The sequence below is a fragment of the Mesoplodon mirus genome (genome assembly GCF_964341445.2).
Source record: "Mesoplodon mirus genome assembly, chromosome: 3".
NCBI classification, from domain to species: domain Eukaryota; kingdom Metazoa; phylum Chordata; class Mammalia; order Artiodactyla; family Ziphiidae; genus Mesoplodon; species Mesoplodon mirus.
The window spans coordinates 122,150,621-122,174,786 of NC_138978.1; the positions used below are offsets into that span (position 1 = coordinate 122,150,621).

Here is a 24,166-nt window from a genome sequence, read left to right on the forward strand (position 1 = left end):
TAGTGGCACCAAACAATGAGAATTTGAGAGTATATAGTTGAGGGCTCTAAGGCCAAGATAGCTTAGAAGACCAGATTTTACATATACTGTAAAATTGAAGGTGTCATATATGTTATGCCTTCAATATTCTTGTATTTTTCAACTACTTCATGGTCCTAAGGTAACATGTAGCATGTAGACCACATTTATCTCTGAATCCTGCCATGGTACAGACTGATATAGCCCCAGTGATTCTGATAGATGTGAAGATATTTCAGACATGTCTCAAATATTTTAATTAATCTAAGGGATTGGTTTTTGTATAAATTATACAAAGTGATTTCTATTTTATGACAATAAATAAAATTTGAGATTTTCTTGTTACAGAGTCTTCTTTCTAATAAGGTTTATTCTGGTTAATGTCTGTATCGCCTGACCATGTTTTGTTGACAGTAAAGTAAACTAGAATGTGTATGCTAAATATGGAACTACAGTCCTAATTCTTAAATATAACACACATTTGTTTTGAATTTTTAAAAAATATTTAAACAATTTAAAAAATCACTTATACAAAAAAGAACCTGAATTGACTGTATCAACACAAACTTTTTGGAAGAGTATATGAATTAAGTCAGAAAAAAAGATGATACATTAATAATGGGTTCCATAGTGGTGGTGGTCTTCAGTTTTCAGGGTTTAAGGAAGACAAGGGATTTTAGGAAGTTTTTTCCCCAAAAATGAACAAATGAAAGGGTTTGGAGAACCTCAATAGTAGTCACAGTATGTGGGCTGTGAAGAGAAAGAGGCATCATAGATAAAGGGAGAAAGATTTCGGAGAGGATTCAAAGAAGGAGCATCCCTTGTTTAGAGAGTTTAAGGGACAAGGACTCTGAGGCTAGCAGAATTAAGTAGAAAGGACATTTCAGAAATACTGTGGTGGCATAAGCAGGAATGTGATGCTATTTGATGACAGCTTTGTATCATAGCTCTTCTCCCCACTCCAAGGAACACTAGGACATCCCATCGTTTTTCCTGTCCCAACCCAAGTAAAAGATATAAGGCAGTACCATGGTTCCAAGCCAGTTATATCAAGGTTTATACCTGTTGTAATCAATTAAAACTCTGATAATGTAATCAACATGATAACTTAATTAGAAACATCTCTCACAGAGCCCTGCCATAAATTTACCTTGGTGTCCTCATGGGCAAAATGCCCCTCAGGAAATCGAACTTTCCTGGTTTCTTCCAGCTCAGGAATGACCCGTGATTTTGCTTGCACCTCTGCTTCAAAGGATTCATGCTTCTGATATTTCCCCTGAAGATTAGAAATCAGAGTTTATGGCTAATGCATCCTGGTCTCTCTGGAAGGGAGGTTCTTTTATTCCTCTTCTATCTTGCAGTCAGAACTACTTGTTTCCCAACCTAGATTAAGTGATAACCTATGACCATACCTGGAGGAATCCTATCCGAAAAGAAGCGGTGGTGGCACCACTGCACTTAGGTTTTCAAAGGGTCCCAGGCTCAATGTCCAAGACCATAGAGGAAGTTTCTTTCCAGCCCCCACTGCCTTCGGGGAATTTCCAGTAAATATTATTTTAAATTCTCAATTGCCTTCTGTGGAAATGAAATAATGTAACACAGAGTTTTTCCTCTTCAGAAAAGAGGAACTAAATGTTACTGAAAGTAGTGAACAATGAGGAAGATGATCATGGCAATAATGTTTTTTTTTTAATTGAGAGGTTTTTGCATACCAGATTATGCTTTTTCTGTCATATATAAATTGATCCATTTAGTAGATAACACTTTGTTCTTGTTCCAGGTGCTTCCTCTCTAATATCCATTGCACATTTTAGGCATGCAAGCCTTTCTTCTGATCCTGACTGTGCCTCTTTCTATAACATTGTACAAGTAGGAGTGGGAGCTTCCACCAAAGCGCTCCACCTGACACCTCTCATTTGAACTTAACAAGAGGCATGAATAGCCATTTGGGAAAAACCCTGGTTAAATCATATCTTTCTGAGGAGAGTGAAGAGCAGTTGTTTCAGAAACATTGATGTCTCTTCACCTCAATTCCATCCTTCATGTCACAAAATATTGAAATCACAATGTGTCATAAATTCTTTGAATTCTCAGTGTTTTGCCCATGGGTTAACTTCAGAATGAGTTTATAAAATATTATCTAGAATGAGTTTCCTTTGTAAATAAGACATTGAGGCTTAAGGAGTTGAAGATATGTGCTATTTAAAGACAGAATTACAGTCTCCAAAGTCTAATCTTTCTGTTACATCATCACTCTACAGTTTACCAGATGCACACTTACATTATGAGAATGTTTCCCTCCCTAGAGATCTTAGAGTCTACTCTGGGGAAGCCAATGAAACTAAATGACCTGTATGTTAGTTGGGTCTTCATAGCTTTTATCGCCTGCAATCTTGATTTTCTCCATGATCCATTTCTCGAGGTCATCTGCATCTCGTATGAAAACCTGGTAGTGATAGGAATCTTCAAGCTTCTGACCCCTCTCAGCAACCAGTTCCTTGAACCTCTGGTACCGGGTCAACACCTCCTGACGCCTCTCCTGGATCTCTTCTGCTGTTTCCAGCACCTTTGGCCCACCACTCTCCATAGCCTGCAAGTTAAAAAGCTTCTACCTAGTGCTGGTTCTCAGATCTCTAGTATACTGTCCGTTTATATGTCTCAAGGCATTTACTCATATTGAACTTATGTTCAGATATCTTTAAGCCTATAAAAGCCTGTTTTTAGAAAGACTGTAGTACATTTATATAATTTTAACCATATACAGCTACAACCTGGGCTAATAATTCTTGATCATTCAGAACATTTTTCCAACTTTTCACATAAGTGTATGCTAACATTAATAAGTTTAATAAACTTAATAAAGTTTGATACTACTTATTATTGGACTAATAATCAAAGACAAGTTTAAATTAGCAAAATCACAGACTTACAGATTGATAAAAAAAAAATATAATTTTATTGCTTTCAAAGGCTGAAGAGGTGTTAAAATGTACTGATAATGATGAACTTAATTTAATGAATAAATAAAAATGGCTTGCAATTAACTTGATGAATGATATTCCCCAAAGTTTGAAAGGATTGAATTCTTCTTACATAAAAATATAACTAATATATTGTTTACTTTTTTATTTGCTTTATTTATAAACACTACAAATCAAAAAGTTTGACACATTTGCAACCTAATTATCACAAATTTCAAATTATTAGCATCTCGGTAATTGGCTTTTGTTATATAAAACATTGTATTACTATCAAACAACATAAAATATTATTTTCCTATAGTGAATCCAACCTATATATGACAACATCCAGCAAAATCTCCATAGGGTCCACCTTCATTCCTCTGGATATAAGCACAGTTTTCCTAGCTTACCGCAATGAAAACATTCAATATAAAGTTTAAATTTTAGTCTCCTTCTGCTATACATAATTGCTATTCTGTGGATGACCTTTACAAGTTTGGCTATAGAATTAAATCCTTCTATGGAGACTCAAACCTTTACTGTGTGTTACTTTGCTCCAAGTTACTAGGTTGTTCTCCATGTGAACCCATGTAAACAGGTCATTGCTAGATTTTGGTGCTGTATACTCGAAAGCTCAAGGTCATTGTTTAAAGTGAGACATTCATAAAAATAGTTAAAATTAAACTTCTTTATTTCATAAGAATCAAGAAACAATTCTTGCTGATCCTGTCAAAGATAGTACAGAAAAGTCAAAGGAGACGGCTTTCCTAATTATATTGGTGACAAATTGTACTGTAAAGAATTCTGTACTCACGGTTTCCTCTGGAAAGTGTTACGCTTTTCCTAAAGGTCAAGAACCTGTCAAAATAAAATGTATCCAAAAGACAGAGAGAGACAGAGAGAGACAGAGAGAGAGAGAGAGACAAATGGAGAGGAAGAGAAACAATTCACATGTAGTTGTCTAGTCTAATTCAGATAGAGATGAGAGAAACGTTACATATGTGGCAAGACAAAGAAAAAAAAAGCCCTTTACTTGGGCCAGAATCCCGCCAGCTACAATCTACATTATCTTCAGGAGACAGATTCAGCTGAGACAGCTGCTAACTTTCACAGATGCTGGGTGACTCAGCGGCTTGAAGGACTATGGCTCTCAAAGTTTCTCAACAGGACTTTATAAAAAAATGAAAGCAAATTTTTTAGATGAAATATTAGGAAAAAAACTCAGTTATTGATGTAAGATAGAGGCAGTGTTAAGATGGTGTTTTGTTTCTTTGATTAGTTTTAAATTTTATATCTGAGAATTGTAAATCAGGAAGGAATTCTGGGATGCCCATTCTTCACACTCTGTGAAGAATTACAAGAACTCAGGGCATACACATGTTCTTGTTCTAACCTATCTCTAGGAAATGCAAATCAACGACTCCATCAAAACCCAACTACAGATTTTTAGCACTTTAAGCAACAAGACATCCTAATTCTTGCTGTAGAGCCTTTGTTAAAATAGAAAATTTTATTCTTTGCCTCACAGATTAGGTTTTTAAAAGTCTGATTTAGCCTTACCCTTAATCATTTAAATAAAAAGAGCAAAGGAAGTAAGATATATGCTTTTTTATTTGTATTTTGTGAAACAAAAATTAGGATACTTCATTTGACAAACTAATGAAGTCATAAAATATTTGAAAATTGGACAGAGTTCTAAACTGTAGAATAAAAGTCATCCTAATTTATGTATTATTTTTAATGGAGAGAAAAGAAACAGAAATCCTCCAAACATATAGTTCTTTTAGGCAACTTTACAAAAATGAAACAAACAAACCAAAAGAAAATAGTGGGTTGGTTTCAGACCCTCCTAAAAAACAGTGGGTTTATCCATGCCAAACTTCATTCCAATATAAATCCAATTTGAATAATCTAGCTTTCATGGTCTACTAGGGTAGATCAAGGTTCTACATTTCTAGTTTCCTTTCTTCCTGGATCATCTCACCCAATGAAATTGAGAGAACTTTAAATTCTCTTCTGGAAAGTATAATATTTACTTTTTCACATAGTTTCTTTATATTAAAATCAAATTTGGGTGCTAAAGGCATGAACACAAATCTTAGAGAATGCATTATATCACATGAACAAGGGAAACTCTGACTGGAGTTGGTTAGGGAGGAAATACATTTTTAATCTTTGTCCAAGAGATAAGAATCAATTCTAATCTACTGTGTCTTAATTTATATATTGACATGATTAATTTACATTAATTTCTACTCTTTAGAAGATTCTGTGAAGCAGATATTATCAACCTCATTTTTATATGGGAAAACAAAAGTAGTCTCTGAGAGGTAGTCTCAGAGGTTGTTTGGTTTGTAAGTATTTAAACAAAGGATAAAATTCATGTAAGTGTGACCATAATGCCACTCATCTGTTTTAGTCAATCTTCTCTTAGTCCACCAATAATTCTGGTTGACTTATTCCAGGATCTTCTCACCAAGAGTGTCAACCATGTGATAGAGCATTGTAACCAAAGAAATATTGGGACCAAATTAGCAGGATTGGTCATCATGAAATAGAATAAAAGTGGACCAGAACAATAGTCACTAGAGCAGGTATCAATGTGAAAGTGCACAGGAGACAAGGAAGAGAATTTATACATCAAGACAGAAGTGTTCTTTGAGTTTTCAGTTTGCACCCAGGAGAGATTCATGCTAATAGTTTCTGTGGAATACCCTGGCTGCCACTCTGGCTGCTGCTGACTTTAAACTCAGTCCCACCCTATCTTCTCACTCCCCTTAGATTGACAGAGTTTCTTCAGTCTCTGAGCATGTTTACCATTATTAGTACAAAAGTATCAGGGTGTCTCCTTGGGATTGATGGAAGGGCATGATGAAAAACTCTTAAACCCTGGTAGCTTAACACTTGGACCTCTGACCTTCTTGTCACTATTATAGTTTTCCAAGAATGCTTATTGGCTCTGAGGACATGGAGGCCTTGAGTACCGGGGACACAGGTAAAGAATGTATGAGAGACACTGTGGACGTTTAGAATCATGTATAATCTTTAAAATTGCATGTAGCCATGTACATAAATGAGTGCTAAGAGGTTACAGGGAAAGCATGAGTTGATGACAGACAGCTTCATTAAAGAGAAGTCTTATATTCAGTTTTACAGGGTGGGAGTAATTTGGAGAGCTGTTTTATTTGATCATGGTTATCAGCTCTAGGCAGAACTGTACTTCACACACTAGTTTTATCAGCACTGCCCAGCTTGCCTGAGTCTCTTCTCAGTTATCAGATCTTCTTTTCCTGGACTCAGAAACTCCAAGAGATGCTTTATATGCCCAAATTCTAAAGTCTCCCCAATTTTCAACAATAAAATTCATACGCTTACTGTGGATATTTTGGAGTTCAACTTTCTCAGCCCATTTACCAACAAGGAAAAATATGTTAACTTTAATGTAAAACTAAGTTTTCCCATGGAATAGAAGTCATCATTATTTTATTTTTAAAATTTTATTTTTGTTTCTCTAGAGTTAGTTCTCATTTTAAAAGGTCTCAAATGGTTGTCTCCTAAATGGGTTAAAATATTAAATATTGTCATCCAAAAAAACAGAAAGACCTTTTTGCAGTGAACTGTATCCACTTTAACTCTTATCTCTTTGGGGCCTCTAAAGTTATTTGTCCCTTAACTCTATAAGGAAAATTACATAATTAAAGTTTACAATCCTATAATAAAAAATAAAACTTTTTTTCCCTTACCATTATCTTCTCTCACTCTTCCTTACTTATTTTATTATTTTTCTGTTTTATTTATTTGGTATTACTGCATTGAATAAGAAAAAACAAAACCCATGATGTCTTCTTTAAAAACAAACTATGTAATTATAATTGAAAAAGACCTTGGGATAATGGAAAGTGCACTGGATTTGAAACTGAAACCATCTAGTCTGAAGACTCAATTCTACCATTTTATTATTTTTTTAATTTTATTTATTATTATTATTATTATTATTATTATTATTATTATTATTATTATTGTGGTACGCGGGCCTCTCACTGTTGTGGCCTCTCCCACTGCAGATTACAGGCTCCGGATGCGCAGGCTCAGCGGCCATGGCTCACGGGCCCAGCCGCTCTGCGGCATGTGGGATCTTCCCGGACCAGGGCACGAACCCGCGTCCCCTGCATCGGCAGGTGGACTCTCAACCACTGCGCCACCAGGAAAGCCCAATTCTACCATTTTATAATCAGATGAATATTGGAAATTTGCTTAAATTTTATTAAGTATATAATGGGAATAGTAATGACAAGGCTACTTATTCCAGAAAAATTTTATATGACTTAATTTAGATGGTTGATTAAAAAGCACTTTATTTAAATATACACAAAAAAGAATGTTAATTGTTATGAATAATACCAAGCACATATATTTCATTTACTTCAAGTCATATATTTTGTTCTGAATCAGAAATCTGAAGTGCTTATCTTTTACAAAATGATTTGCAATGTATCATTAGAAAATGTTATATAAAATTGCTGAACGTTTCCATCCAGTAATAATTATCTCTGAATACAGCAACCCTTAAGGAAACCATATAAGCCTAAATCTTTACAAACTTTATAAAAATGGCACTTTGGGTGACATGGTTCTACTCAGGGAAGAAAGAGTACAACCAAAAAAATTATTTCTTATTAGAATAAAGGAAAGTAGGAGCCAGGACTAAACATTATTTCCTTTATAACCATGACTAAACTATGAAGTTTAATTCTTATATTTAAGGGATTAGATTCCCAAGATATCAATAAAATCCTATTAAACATGTAAATAAAGGCCAGTCATTGAAATTTAAGTGGATTATCTGTGACATTGCTTCATTTCACTATTAAAAATGACTCTAAGTGTAAATACACTATGTATCTTATCTTTATTCATTATCGCTGGCTCCCCTGCCATCCTCTGTTGAATGTGTGAATAGCCTGAGTTTTCTATAACATAACTTTTTTATAAATTATAGTTTTGTCAGGAGACAAAGAATGCCTCTGTTTATTTACTCTTTTAGTGAACCATTATTGAGCATTCCTCTGGGCAAAGAATTCTAACCGGCATGGGGAATATAGAGATGAACAAAATAAGGTACCTACTTTCAAAGAGTTCACAAACTAGAGGGCTCACAGAAGACATGCAAGCCATGACACAAGATAGAATAAAAACCATACTAAGTAGAAGCTCAAGAAATGTGTTATAGAAACACAAAACAAAGAATGTTTCTTTCTTGTTTCAGCTAATTATAGCAGGAGATGTTTTGCTAAATCTGGCTCCCTGTGCACCGATGCCAAATAAAAATACAGAGTCAGAGAACTGGAAGATAAGAAATATACAGGATTTTTATTTTCTTTGCCAGGTAAAGGGAAGACACAGTAGACTAACACCTGAAGAACTGTGCCCCCCTCCTTGAAGAATTGGAAAATATTTTATACGTGGGGCTCATGGTCTGGGATAGGTGATAAGGATCAAAGTAGTGAAGGTCTTGCATTTCTTTTCTTGTGCAAATTCATGGCCAAAGCTGGCATCAGGCAGCTCAGCAACCTGTTCTGTTGTCACTGAAGTTATGGGTTGTGACCTTCTTTCTGAAATGAAGAGTGCTACAAGGGAGTGTAAGAGGAGAAGAAATGCCAAGTCCAAAGGGTAATTCATATGGAGTCAGAGAATAATCAGTTTTGTGAAGGACAAGTCTAGCTACAAGTGTTTGTTAGTAGTAACAGCTAAAGAATAACCAAGATTGCTTAACTCTATCAGGCCTGTTTATGTTGTTTCCCCAGCCTGTTCATCATTTCCTTATTTTCCTTGTTTATCAGAAAAGTCTCATTTCTATTTTTGCTGCAACAGTGTCAGGACAGAGGTAGAATTTTATGAGTCCTTCTGGATTCAAAGAATAAACGACGGGACTGTGTGAGTCTTTGCCCCCATTTTCTTTGTATTCTATGATTAATCAACCTCTGAGAACATTTCCTAAGTGAACAGAGATTGGATGGATAAATGTCCCACTTAGAGTCAATGCACAGAAAAAGTAAACACAACAGCAACACACTGAAAACATAAATACAGATACTGGCATAAATATACTTTGTTAATGGGTATGTCTTTTGTCTTATTTGATAGTAGATCAGCATGTGTGCACTTTTATGGCTTCTTTGATCTCTTTACTCCTTAGACTAGATAATTGAGTTAAAGGATGGCCATAACACTGCAAAGAGTGGGCTAATGGCTGTGTCCCAGGGAAAGGAATCCTTAGTAGAGAAGCACAGGGATATAAAGGCTACATTTCCAAAACAATATCAAGAAAATAGTAAGGTGGGAAACATATGTAGAAAAGGCCTTTGGTTTCATCCAACAGAACAGATAATGTAGGATTACTGCAATGATACAAACATAACCCTAAACCACAAGCAGTATAGCCATGATGATCTCCACAGCATGTACAATTTCTACAACCTTGATTAAAATAATCTATCAGTGTTCATGCATGTCAGATTCAGGATGAGAACAAAGTTGCAAAAGATATTTTGAATTTGATTTGGACCACAAAATAATAGTGTAGATATTCAAGCAATCTCAGGAAGTGGCATGAAGAAGCCACAGAAGCAACAGCCTACAGTCAGCTGAGTGTAGGGCAGACGTGTTATGATTGTGGGGTAATAGAAGGGCTTGCAGATAGCCAGGTATCTGTCCATAGCCATGGTGGTGAGCTTGTAAACCTCAGAAATGACAAGAGAGTAAAATAAATACATATGCAGGAGGCAGTTAGTCAGAGAAATGGTCTTCTGCTCACTGACTTGATTGGAGAGCATCTGGTGGATGACGGTTGTAGTATACCAGATCTCCAGGAAGGACAGGACACTGATGAGGAAATACATAGGAGTGTGGAGGTGGTAATCCAGTTTATTGAAAAAGAAGACCATAAGGGTCCCAATGATGATGAACAGGTAAATTAGGAGCAAGAGATAAAAATAAGAGTTCATCTTCCTGCAAATGAAAAAAAAATCCAGTGAATATAAATTCAATCACTGCTCTCTGATTTTTACTTAAAATCTTCTCAATGTGGGGCAGAAAAAGGAAAATAGAAAGAAAAAAGGAAGTAGTAATTGGATAATCAATTCATTCATTTATTATATTTTTATTTGTTCATTCAATTATTTGGTCAGAGCTTACTATGTTCCATGTGCTGTGTAATATGGTCGAATGAGAGAGATCACTTAAAAAGAACCAATATTCCAAATGCATAAATTGCTGTATTTCTCCTAGCTAGCTAGCCACACCATAAGATTCAGCTTATATAGGCAATTGCCTCTGTTACCCAAGAACACAACTTTATAATTAGCAGAATTGTCCCCTTTATATTTCCTTCACTTCTTTCCTCCATATCAGCCCCTCTCCTGCTCAGAATAAAGAATAAATCAGGGTTCAGCTCAAATAATACTTCCCATGAATTATTCTAGTTAGATTAAATTTTTCTCTCTGTGGTACTCCCATAGCAATTAATTTTGCACTTCCTATATCATGGCTAATAATACAGTACCTGTCTGCTTCTCCAATTCCTTTTTATACTCTATGTTAATCAGGTGTTTTACATGAACAAGTGCTCAGTAAACATGTGTGAATGTGGGGAGGCAGCCTTGCCCACCGGCACACTTAAGCAGTCATGGCTCCAACACAATAGAAAGGCATACACAGCCCATATATAGGAGACATCCTCGTACGCTGTTGGTGAGACTGTAAATTGGTGCAACCACTATGGAAAACAGTATGGAGATTTCTCAAAAAATTAAGAATAGAACTAGTACATGACCCAGCTATTCCACTCCTGGATATTTAACCAAAGAGCACAAAAACTCTAATTTGAAAATATATTTGCAACCCTACCTTCATGGCAGCATTATCTACAATAGCCAAGATATGGAAGCAACCTGTGTCCATTGATGCACAAATGGATAAAGAAGATGTGATACACACACACACATACACACACACACAATGGATTATTAGTAAGCCATAAAAAAATGAAATCCTGCCATTTGCAGCAACGTGAAGGAAACTTGAAAGTGTTATGCTGAATGAAATGAGTCAAACAGAGAAAGACAAATAATATATGATTTCACTCATACATAGAATCTTAAAAAAACAAACACAACAAAGCAAAAAAAACAGATACAGAAAACAGATTAGTGTTTAGCAGAGGGGAAGACTAAATGCTAATTGGGTTAGTTGGTGAGAGGGTAAAATGGTGATGGATGGTAACTAGACTTGTGGTGGTGATCTCTTTGTAGCATATACAGATGTTGAATTATAATGCTTTGCACCTGAAACTTACATAATAAAAAATATATGAATAGAACTGAATTGTATTGAAAGTGGAGAGGTAAGTAGCATATGGCTGAGCAAGTTGAATTCACAACTATGGCAACTTTGACCTGAATTTTGAAAAGTGAGAAAAAGTTTGTCATCTCCCTTTTTCCTGCAGATGAGCACAATAAATTCAGTTCTTCTCAGTGGGCATGTCCTATGTGGAGCAAACAAATAACATGGAGAAAGAAAATGATATATGTAATTGGAGTTGGAAAGAGTGTTTGACTACTTGATCTCCAATACTTTTTGGAAGATAGGGAATAAATATATAAATGAAACAAATGCCTTTCCCACTTAATGGAACCTTCATTCTTCCAGTTCTTTAGACCAAATTCTTTGGAGTCAAGCTTGTCTCCTCTCTCACACCCCATATTCAATCAGTAAGCAAATCAATTAGTGATACCTTCACAATATTTCTAGAAGCAACTACTTTTTTTTAAAATTACAACTTCTTTATTATATAGAGTTTTAGTACTTACTTATTGGACAACAGATAACATTTTAAAGAAAGAAACAATATAAATTATATCCCTCTCCTCAAGAATAGACCTAATATAACTGCTTCAGGAGTCTCTTCACTTTACATAACAGATATCCTAAAAGTTTATTGTGATATGATTTGAGGTCACTGGATGTTTTGGGCAGAAATTATTTCAAACAGAACCTGAGAGAAGTCACCTTGGCCACTGAAAGTCCTGGGAATGTCACAACAGCACTCTTGGTACAGTTGGAGAGAGTCCCCTATAGTCTTGAGGTATTATAGTAGTTTGTGAGTCATGAATTTAGGGACTCAGGTTTTAGGAGCCGAGGCAATGTCAAGGGCCCCATGATGCCTGGTGATATTTGAAGGAATCTGATTCTTAGGATTCAGATGTAATGACCAAATGGACTTCTCATTCTAATTGTCAAAAGGAAACCAAATCCTGAATTGCTCTCTTGCTAGTACAGAGAAAAGGACACTGCAATGTATCATGGAATTCCACCAGGTTAGAAGGTTTTATATGTAGCCTATTTTAATGTTGGGTTTAATCCTAGGTTTAAAAACAAAACTCATAAAAATACATTGATTTCATTTACCATCTTCTCTCTTTTAAACCTACTACTCATAGGTGTACGACTTAATATTTGGAAATGGCAGGCCACATGATTCATCCTTTTAATTTAAAATAGTGTGTGTGTGTGTGTGTGGAGGTGTGTTTATTTTATTTATTTATTTATTTATTTTTGCATATAACCTATGCACTTCCTCCCATATACTTTTTTTTAATGGTATTACATTTTTTTTTAATTTTTTGCCTTATAACAAATTTAATCAGTTATACATATACATATGTTTCCATATCCCCTCCCTTTTGCGTCTCCCTCCCACCCTCCCTATCCCACCCCTCCAGGCGGTCACAAAGCACCGAGCTGATCTCCCTGTGCTATGCGGCTGCTTCCCACTAGCTATCTACCTTACGTATGATACTTTATTTTTTTAAACATCTTTATTGGAGTATAATTGCTTTACAATGTAGTATTAGTTTCTGCTGTATAAAAAAATGAATCAGCTATACGTATACATATATCCCCATATCCCCTCCCTTTTGAGCCTCCCTCCCACTCTCCCTATCCCATCCCTCTTGGTAGCCACACAGTACTGAGCTGATCTCCCTGTGCTATGCAGCTGCTTCTCACTAGCTATCTATTTTAGATTTGGTAGTGTATATACGTCAATGCTATTCTCTCACTTCTCTTTTACTTCACTATGTATGACAAACTCTAGGTCTATCCACCTCACTACAAATAACTCAGTTTTGTTTCTTTTTATGTCTGAGCAATATTCCATTGTATATATGTGCCACATCTTCTTTATCCATTCATCTGTCGATGGACATTTAAGTTGCTTCCACATCCTGGCTATTGTAAATAGTGCTACAATGAACATTGTGGTACATGACTCTTTTTGAATTATGGTTTTCTCAGGTTATATGCCCAGTAGTGGGATTGCTGGGTCATATGGTAGTTCTATTTTTAGTTTTTTAAGGAACCTCCATACTGTTCTCCACAGTGGCTGTATCAATTTACATTCCCACCAACAGTGCAAGCAGGTTCCCTTTTCTCCACACTCTCTCCAGCATTTATTGTTTCTAAATTTTTTGATGATGGCCATTCTGACTGGTGTGAGATGATATCTTATTTCTCTAATGATTAATGATGTTGAGTATGCTTTCATGTCTTTGTTGGCAATCTGTATATCTTCTTTGGAGAAATGTCTATTTAGGTCTTCTGCCCATTTTTGGAGTGAGTTGTTTGTTTTTTTGATATTGAGCTGCATGAGCTGCTTGTAAATTTTGGAGATTAATCCTTTGTTAGTTGCTTCCTTTGCAAATATTTTCTCCCATTCTGAGGCTCGTCTTTTGGTCTTGTTTATGGTTTCCTTTGCTGTGTAAAAGTTTTTAAGTTTCATTAGGTCCCATTTGTTTATTTTTGTTTTTATTTCAATTTCTTCAGGAGGTGGGTCAAAAATGATCTTGCTGTGATTTATGTCATAGAGTGTTCTGCCTATGTTTTCCTCTAAGAGTTTTATAGTGTTTGGTCTTACATTTAGGTCTTTAATCTATTTTGAGTTTATTTTTGGGTATGGTGGTAGAGAGTGTTCTAATTTCATTCTTTTACATGTAGCTGTCCATTTTTCCCAGCACCACTTATTGAAGAGGCTGTCTTTTCTCCACTGTATGTTGTTGCCTCCTTTGGAACCAACTACTTCTTAAAACATTCATACTGCAACCCTGGCCGAAGCCATCAACCCTTGCCTGGATTTTGCATAACCTCCAAAAGTGTCTGCTTTTGTCGTTGCCCTCTTTCAGTCTATCCTCAGCACCAAACTAAGATAAATCCTATTAAAAGGTAAATGAAATAATTTTGCTTCTCTGCCAAAAACCCTCCAATGGGTCCCACTTTACTCCAAATGAAAAGCAAAAGCTTTTACAATAGTCTTTTAGTTCTTATGTAATCTGGCCCAAGAAAACTTTTTCTGATTCATCATCTATGTCTCTACACCCACCCCAATCACTATCCTCGTGCCACCTGGAATGCTCTTACATTAGAGCCTTTGCACTTCCATGCCCTCTACCTAGAACATTCTTCCTTGAAATATTCACATGCCTAGAACTTATTTTCTTTTACTTCTTTTGGCCATAATTCAAATAATACTTGCTGAGAGATGCCATTCCTGATTACCCTACTTAAAATTAATCACATTCCAGCCCCAAAACTCCTTATTTGCTAACCGTATCTTATTGTTTTTTCTCCCTACAATCTTTTACTACCATTTAAAATATAATTGCATTTTATTTAGATTATTGTCCACCATCCTTTCATATATAGACTCTGTGAGTACAAGGATTTTTTTCTCTTTTTAAAATAGTTTTATATGTAATGCCTAGAACAGCAATTGGTACAGAGTTGGCATGTAATTCCCTCTTTAGAATTTTATGATATATACCATTTCTATTCCTCTCAGGTTGCTGTTACATACAGAGCAAGTATCTTGAAATGCCTAAGACAGAGATAGCTCAAAGTCCCTATGGCTGATGGAAAAGATATAATTAGGTAACAATACTCATATTACAGAGGAAAGGTGGTGAAGGTGTTAATTGCATCAGGCTATGAATATTTGTAAGTGAATAGGTTAGAATAATGATGGGAGGATAAATTCTGAATTTATAAGTAAAATATCTAAGAAATTGTTTCCTAACTGTATAATGATCAACACTTTAAAACCTTCAGCCTGCAATTAAGTTTTAGATTGTTCATACCTACTTGCCCTAAGGTAAATGAATTTAAAAGAGTAACAAACACTCTCTTTTTCTAGGAATCTAGATGCTCTGTTTCAATAGACAAACCTCTGAAAATCTATTATTCAAACTGCAGGAAAGTTAACAAGAGCAAAATAATGTCAGCAACGGAACGGTAACTCATAGCATCTCCTCATTTTTGCACTCTTCATAGATGTGACAGTACAGAAAATCAGAAGTCATGAAGCAATTCAATAGTCATTTATTGAGGTCATTATTATGTAGAGCCTAGTGCTAGGCACAGGGAGCAATGTACATATGAACCAATGACACAGTACTTCAAGTCTGATGTATTAATGATAATTCAAGGTAGAAAGCAAGCAGTGTCATAAGAGCGGTGCAGATAAAGTACAATGAAACTTCAGAGAAGTTACTGCCCATTGTCTCTGGAGTCAGAGTGTTGGGATTCTTGTCCTTGTTCGGCTACTTTTATGGGTAAATTACTTACCTGCTCTTTGTCTCAGTATTTTCAACTGCAAATTAGAAATGATGAGATGACTCATATTGTAAGTACTAAATAAAGTAAGAGATGTGAAACACTATGTGCTCGGCACATAGAGAAAATAAATGTTAGTTATAATCAAAATAATTATTTATTCTCATTTTTTAAAGGGATTAATAAGTTAAATATGCTTATTAGGAGAGTTTAAGAACAGCACAGTCAGTAATGCTGAGACAATACTATTAAGTATTGCTGTGGTGAGAAAAGCATGCCAGTTTGAAGTCTGGACTCACTTTTTTTTCACTTGCTCTATCATTAACCAACTATGTGAACTTAAAAAGTCTGTTTGCTTCAATTTTCTTTTTCTTTTTTTTGATCTGCACAATGGATGTGATAATATCAACTGCATGAGTTTGTTATGAGGATTAAGTGAGGTAATCCAGTGAAAACTTGGTTTATAGGCCATAGTTCTTATTAAAACCAGCCTCAAGTCCTCAAGCCCATGTTGGTTTGTACCAAAATATCTTCCTAAATTAAATGTAAGTAGAGTTCTAAAGGTATATAAATAAAGATTAAAAAACAAAGGTAAGTATATGATAAATATTTTTCATGTCTCAGAACAAATACAATTTCTCTTTGTAATTATTTCTTGATTTTCCAGCACAGTTACTACTCCTGCTATGATTTTATGAATTTTGTTGTTATTACTTTTTATATTGTACTTTTATGAGCCTCTCCAATTCTTTAGTGGAAACTCTTTTAGGTAGAGGTTGTATCTTTGTCCAGAACTTACCACACTGCTTGACATGTAAAGTTTGCTCAGTAATTAATTGTTCAATATGTTCATGCAGATAAGATTTCTGATATTAAAAAAAATGATGGAAAATAATTAACAATGAACATAAATAGCCATCTTCAGATTACATACTTAATTAGTTATGAAAGATTTTCAGTAAGTGATTATATATTCCTTCATTCATTTATTTATGTATTTAATATATTCTCCCCAAAATATCATAAAATATAATAAGCAGGCTGGTGGGGTGGAAAGCAGTGTGAGAGAACTCACTGCTCAACCCTCAGCAATGTGAATTAAAAAAAAAATCACTGTAAGAAGTTCCACCAGTAGATTAGCGCTGTGATCTCCCCTCTGAATGGTGTCCTTATTTTTGACCATCAGACACTGCTGTACGCTGTTTCTTTTCCTTTTGTTTTTCTCTCAGTTTGGAATCTTCTTTATTCAACACACATGAACACATGCACGCATGCACAGATACACAGGTTAGCTAGGAAAATTACATTCACAATTTGGAGTGAGGGCGTATTTAATCTTAGAACGTTTTAAAGCAGCATAGTAAAGCAATAAGATCTAAGTTTTAAGAAATAAAGTAGTCTCAGTTGGGAGAGCAGAGAGAAGGTGAGAAAGTATGGATGTAAAAAGGTAGTTTCAGCTATATACATTTTTAGGGACAATGATAAATTTTGAGGGACTAGGAAAGTGATAAATAAATTTTATATTTTAAGGCAGGACAAGAGCTTTTCAACATAAAATTCTCTCTGTGTGTCCATTTGGGCCCCCTCTCTCTCTCCTTAATGTGCAGTGTGTATCTGCATTACACATCAAAAAGAACTTCTCAAAGATGGGAGTGTCTGCTGGACCGTAAAGATCGTTTTGGTGTTTTTGTTTGTTTGTTTGTTTGTTTTCCTTTCTTCTGACCCTAGCAATGTAACTTCTTAAAAAAAATATTGTTCTTTCCCAACTCTCTAGGGAGTCATGATGACTTGATGCTTGTTTTGTAACTGCTTACCAGGACTATGTATCCTTGTTGAACTTTATGTAAAATGTCAATATGTCATTTTGATGCATGATACTTTGTCTCAAAAATGTATCTGACTGTGCCTTTGACCTCTAACAGGAGGAACAGTTCTCAGAGCTTTCTGAGAGCCTGTCTCCCTGGTTATAATGCTCAGTTTGGCTCAAATAAAGTTCCCTTTATTCTTCTTAACTTGATTGTTAATTAGACTTTTATTGAGAAATTGATTATATACTACAAAATCTTAAAACAGACAAAACAGATAAGAAAACTGTGCAACCCTTTCATATGGAGATTTATGTATATCAATTCTGTAATAATATTGCACTTAAAAAGTACAGTTAAAATAATCTATCAGTAATTTCATTCCTCATGTTTTATGAAGAACATTAAAAATACATACACTATTTAAACCCAGCAACACTTCTCGTATCCCTTTTTCCCTCTTCCCTTATTTTCTTACACTAAACCTACTTTCTGAAGACTTTCCTTTACCAAGACCTCTCCACCCACAACCTATGATTTTTCTCACATTTTCTCTCTTCTCTATCTGAATTCTTTATTAGATAACATTATCCTCTTCTTATAAGACATTTCCCTTTACTTCTGTCTTTGCATCTGACTTTTAAGTATCATAAGACTTAAGGGTGAGGATGAGGGCATGGCTATGGCACACTAGTGGGGAAGTGAGGCTGACTACCATAGGATTCCTGTAGGTGGGCTAGGGAAGAGTGAAAATCTACTAACATTTGCAGAGTAATCAGCTTTATTATTGCATCCCCATGAGGTGTGAGCCTTGGAGAAAAGCACCTTTTATGAAGCATGTATAAAGAGAAGAATCCACAAGAGAAAGAGTCCTCAAACAAAATAAGATTAAAAAATATAAAGAGTCCAACATCCTGCAATCCAAGGGAGAAGAGATTGAAAGGGAAGCATTATTGTCCAATATGGTTGATCAGTTGTCTGGGACAATCAGAATGCAGTATGGTGATATTGTTTTATTTAATCGGTAGATATTTATTGATATTATTGCTTAATTAATAAGTACAATACATTTGATTATAGTGAAACCAAGGATTACATTTTTCAATTTATCATGAAAAAATATTGATTAGCTAATGAATAGATTAGTTATATTACTTTACTTATTTTTAGAACCAAGATTTTTGTTTGTTTATTTATTGCACTTAGAATATTCTTCTGTGACCTTCTTGGCCTGATAGTCCTTAACTACCACAGAACTGCAACCAACCCTTTTATGGGGTTTCTCTCTCTGTCAGTTTTAAAGAGCCCTATCCAATCTCCTCATTTCTAGTGGTCATTGATATTAATGAAGTTGATTTGGGGTTCAGCAAAACAGCCTCCACTAACTTGACACACACAGGCTCAATACAGGTAGACACAGGGCTTAGTGTCTGTTATTGACACAAACATGGAATCAATAGTGTGTAGTACTGCCAAGATATAAATCATACAAGGGATTCGTAATAGAACCTGCTGAAAAACATTTAGACTGCTATTTATCAATGCATGAATACTCAATTAGAAATTAGGGTTATTCTTCAAGTATATCCATTGGGAATACCATGGAGAGAACTTAGTCTTATGAAGATGGTTTTCAATTACTATACCTTACAAACAGAAGTCTCGACTCTGTTAAAATTAGTAAATTTTTACCCAGATTATTTCCACAAATTAAATTTACCTTGAATAAATTGAGTGGCAGAAAAATTAATCAGAAAAGTCAAATCCAAAATATGTCAAATTGAATAAAGGTTGAAAGAAACTATTGAGTTCAGTTATTAGTGAATTTAGTTTTTTGGTGACTTTTGGGAGACCAGTTTCAGCAAAAGGCTGATGGGAAAAGATGTATTGCAGAGAGTTGAGGATAAAAATGCTCCAACAATTATATAGACTCCCAACTACTAGATCTTACTTGAGGTCGCTGGTCTTATGAAAAATGTTAGCTTGACTTATGTGCTTTTTTATAGCTTCCTTTATCTCTTTATTCCTCAGATAGATAATGGGGTTAAAAAAAGGGAGACAAAACTACAAAGGCCAGAGCAATGACTGTATCCCAGAATAAGGAGTAGGTGGCAGAGAAGTGTAGGTACATGAGATCCACACTGCCAAAGAAAACCAGAAAGCCAGTGAGGTTGGAGACGCATGTGGAAAATGCCTTGCAATGACCCTCAGCTGAAAGAATACATAGAATTACAGCCACAATACCAACAGAGGACATGAAAATGAGCATCACACCTGTAATGATCTCCACTGCATGGACAACATCCACTGCCTGCATCATGATGATGTCTTGTGTGTCTAGGCAGGCCAGACTTGGCACTGGGAGCAAGTCACAAAAGATATGCTCAAGGTGATTAGAGCCACAAATAGTAGTGTGGAGATCCAGGCAATCTCAGTGAGGGGCATGATAAAGCCACAAATACAGCAGCTTAAAGTCAGCCAGGCACATAGCTTAGGGGTTATGATAGTGGGATAATGAAGAGGGCTTCAGATGGCCAGGTAGCAGTCAAAAGCCACAAAACCTCACTCATGCCTGTGGAATGGAAGAAATACATCTGCAGGAGACAACTGCTTAAGGAAATACTCTTCTCACTAAGCAGGCAAGACAGCACCTTTGGTATGGTAGCTGTGGTTTACCAGATCTCCAGGAAAGAAAGGGCACTAATAAAGTACATGGGAGTGTGGAGGTGAGTATTCAGCTGGACCACTGTGATGATGACTAGGTTTCCAACAACAATGAAAGCATAAATGAAGAGCAGTGGAACAAAACAGATGACAGGATCTCCCCAGGAATAAGGGAAAGCAGAGAAGATAAACTCCTGAGCAGTGGTTTGATTGGGGCTCTCCATCTCCAGGTGAGAAATGAGGATTTCAATTCCTACTGCACTCAAGCCTTCTAGGAGATGTTTACTATTGGTCATAGAGTGAGTACACTTACCAAATGCCAGCATCTGAATAAATCCCTGTATTGGGGCTGTAGAAGAAGAAGGAATATTCCATATTCCATAGATGCTTACAACTAAAATTGGAGTATGGGGAAAAAATACAGTCAGAAAACACAGCCAGTATTTTAGACCAATGATCCTCAAAATTCAGCATGCATCAGGATCACTTGGAGGGCTCATTAAAACTGAGATTACGGGTCCCCATACTGAGAGTTTCTAATTCAGTAGGTGTGAGGTAAGGTCAAAGAATTTTCATTTCTAACAGATTTCCAGGGAATGCTAACCCTGCTGATCAGAGGACCATATTTTAAAACCACTGCATTTAGACAAAGAAAGAACTAGAAGAGATAGTGAAAAAATAGCAAGGTGATGCTTTTGCCCATATTCAAGTCATATTGATTTTCTAACAATCTCCCCATAACTGTTTCAAAATTCTTCCTTATAAGCTCTCAGTTCCTCATCTGATTCTTTTGTTTGTTTGTTTGTTTGTTTTTTGCAGTACACGGGCCCCTCACCGCTGTGGCCTCTCCCGTTGTGGAGCACAGGCTCCAGACACGCAGGCTCAGCGGCCATGGCCCACAGGCCCAGCCGCTCTGCGGCATGTGGGGCCCTCCCAGACCGGGGCACAAACCCGTGTCCCCCGCATCGTCAGGTGGATTCCTAACCACTGTGCCACCAGGGAAGCCTCTCATCTTTTTCTTAGCATATGATTTAATTGAATATTTTAATGATGAAGACAAACATCATTAATAAATTCCATCATCTTCTTCCTTTTTCTGCCTCTAAATAACACATCCTTTCTTTCATCTCTCTTTTCCTTCTCCATCTTCTAGGAAAATGGAGCTGAAATGTATTTTGTACCAGAAGCCTTTAGTCAAAAGAAATAATAGATGGAAACTGACTATGTCAAGCAATAAATGCAAAGCTTTTCTAGTATAATTATACTGGGTGGTTGGGTGGACAGAGAGAGCTGTAGTGTTCTGTAGAATACAGTTTAAGTACAACACATTTTAATATATTGTCCTATTCCTTTATCTTCTGTTCAGAACTATTTATTTTACTTTCTTTAATGATTTCCTCTCTTCTGCTATCAAATATGCACAAATCTTATCTTGAGAGGAAAGTCCTATCTCTATTCAGACTATTTCTCTCTTTTGTATCAACATCATTATTTCCTATCATGTTAATACGTATTTACTGTCTTCATTCCCTCCTGAATCCCTTTGAATCAATTGCCTTTCAACTTTCCATGTCTCTTTTCTTAAATTATACCAATGACTTTCTCATTGAAAATTCAATGGCCTCCCTCTGTCTTTGTTGCCACTAGCCTTTGAAGGTCAATCACCCAATCCTTGGAAGACTTTCCTTCTTTTGCCTATTCCACACTACATTATACAGGTTTACCTCATTGTCTATTCTGTCTTCCACCTCCCAAGTTTATGGAAATAACACAAAATTCTATCTTTGTTCTTTGTTTCTCATTCCATCTTCCCTTCTTCAGAGATAACTCATTTATTCAAGATTATTGATCAGCTCCTTAGGTTTTCAACTCTCATTAATTAATGTGACTCCAGAATTCCTTGTTTTGTATCTCAGTCCTGAGCCCCACATTTTCTTTAGGACTCTCTCACTTAGATGCATCACCTTGACCTAAATTTGCCACCTCCACCTGTTATGGAGTGAATTGGGTCCTTCCCCTGAAATTCATATGTTGGAATTCTAACCCTGATACCTCAAAATGTGACTGTATTTGGAGATAGGATCTATAAAGAGATAATTAAATTAAAATGAGGTTATTAGGTTGGGCCCTAATCTGATATGACCAGTGTCATAAGAGGAGTAAATATGGACACAGTTTCAGAAGGAGGCTCATAAGAAAATTCAAGGAAAGACAGCCATCTACAAGCCAAGGAGAAAGGCCTTGGAAGAAATCAACTCTGTCAAAACCTTGATCTCAGACTTCTAGCTTCCAGAACTGTGAGAAAATAAATTCTTGTTCAAGCCATTCAGTCTGATACTTTGTTATAGCAGACCTAGTAAATTAACACACCATCCTTACCCCCAACACGCAACCAATTTCCCTTGCTGATTTTCTTATTTTTGTTCTTCTATATATCAACTTTACACATTTTTGCATTTATTGTCCCATCATGTCTCAAACCTAATTAATCATCAAAGTCTGCTTAACTATTTTTTTTTGCTGTATTACCAATATCTTTTATTTCCATTGTCTTACCCCTAATTCAATGTCTAGTCATAATGTCTACACTATTGTAATGGATTTCCAAATGTTTCTGCTTAGGGTCTTACTTTTCTCATACAAGCCTCCATTCCCTCAAGATTAATCTTGCTAGAGCATCAGTTTACTCATGTGACTCCCCTTTCACACTTATACTTAAGTTTTACATTCTCATCATTTTCTTCCTCTAAATTGTCCCTTCTTTAAAAAGGAAACAATCTCAAATCCTCTAGGATAACACATTTCTAATCACTGAGATAGGAAAAAATAAGCTCCCTTTTCGTCTGTCATTGATTAATTACCTTGTGTTGTGTGTGCATTAGGAAAGGGCACTTTATTAATGGTCTATTATTTGTATTAGCTATAGATATATTTGTTCATTGATTATGTGACTAAGTCCCATCAAACTCCCAACTACATTGTCTTTCTTTAATATTGCATTGAAACGAATTTTTTGTTATTTCAGCAGAAAACAAAGCCATCTTACCTACTGTTGCTGTAAAAATTATTCATTACCAATCCAGTTTAGTAAACCTGTTATTAATCCAAACATGTCACTTTCATTTTCTGGTCTCTGAATATTCCTGAAAGAAATCTTTCCTGCCTGAAATATCCTCTTGTTCTTTCCAAGCTCTGCCTCCTTTATATATGTATATATTTTTTAAATTTTTTAAATTTTATTTATTTTTTTTATACAGCAGGTTCTTATTAGTTATCCATTTTATACATATTAGTGTATATATGTCAATCCTAGTCTCCCAACCTGCCTCCTTTTTAAACTAACCAAATTCTACATGTGTCTTTTCTAGTTTTAACAAGCTAATCCCACATCTCTAATCACTCTATTTCCTGTAATAGTTATATATCTATATATCTTTTCCTCTTAAGATAATTTTCCCTTTTAAGTGTTCTTGATTTTTCATATGCATATCTGATCTTTCCCATAAGTCTTGATGTCCTCAGTAGTAGTCACCACATCTTGTGACTATGATCCTATGAACTAAACTGGTCTACTAGTTCAAGAAAGTGCCCCTCAGCAGACCCAGGTCTAATTCCCTATTCTATTGAAGAGATGTGGCCTAGCCAAAGAAAAGGTAAGGAAAATTGAAACCAAAAAGAAAAACTATTAGACTTTCCCCAGTGAACACTCTATCTTTATCCAAAGCTCAGTAAAGTTATGTCTAGTACAATTGTCAATGACGTTAATGCCTAACAGTAAACTGGAAATCTCACTTGATTCCTGAAACACTGATTCCTGAAACATTTCAGAAATCAATCACAATGCTCATTTGTTGTTTTAAAGCCATCCCATGAGCTTTGACTCCTTTGTATCCCACCCATTTCTTGGGAAATTTAGTAAGTGAAATCATTTTTCTTTGTACTAACTTGCCTTATAAAAATCTTTCCTGATTTCCCCTTGCCCAGCCTTCCCAACAGTTACTCACAGTATCTATATTCATACTAGGGCTCTCTATTGTCATGTGTGAGTATTTT

At 35.6% G+C, this 24,166-nt stretch overlaps 1 protein-coding gene and 2 pseudogenes across 4 annotated transcripts in view; all 3 read right to left on the reverse strand.

Moving 5' to 3' along the window:
* Window positions 1-2,605, reverse strand: part of SPTA1 (spectrin alpha, erythrocytic 1) — a gene marked incomplete at its 5' end in the record, with an annotated part of 76,554 nt that extends 73,949 nt beyond the window's left edge. For both annotated transcript variants that reach the window (XM_082613441.1, XM_082613440.1), the window contains 2 exons: window positions 1,169-1,294; window positions 2,369-2,605. In XM_082613441.1, the coding sequence (XP_082469567.1) occupies window positions 1,169-1,294; window positions 2,369-2,605 (363 nt within the window). The remainder of the gene's footprint in view (window positions 1-1,168; window positions 1,295-2,368) is intronic.
* A 6,858-nt stretch (window positions 2,606-9,463) lies between these two features.
* LOC309799217 (olfactory receptor 6K3-like) lies at window positions 9,464-10,892 on the reverse strand (annotated as a pseudogene). Its single transcript has 2 exons — window positions 10,887-10,892; window positions 9,464-10,055 (listed from the first exon to the last, which is right to left on the reverse strand). The product of its transcript is annotated as an olfactory receptor 6K3-like (transcript).
* An 8,364-nt stretch (window positions 10,893-19,256) lies between these two features.
* Window positions 19,257-20,337, reverse strand: LOC309801126 (olfactory receptor 6K2-like; annotated as a pseudogene). Its single transcript has one exon. The product of its transcript is annotated as an olfactory receptor 6K2-like (transcript).
* Window positions 20,338-24,166: the final 3,829 nt, after the last annotated feature.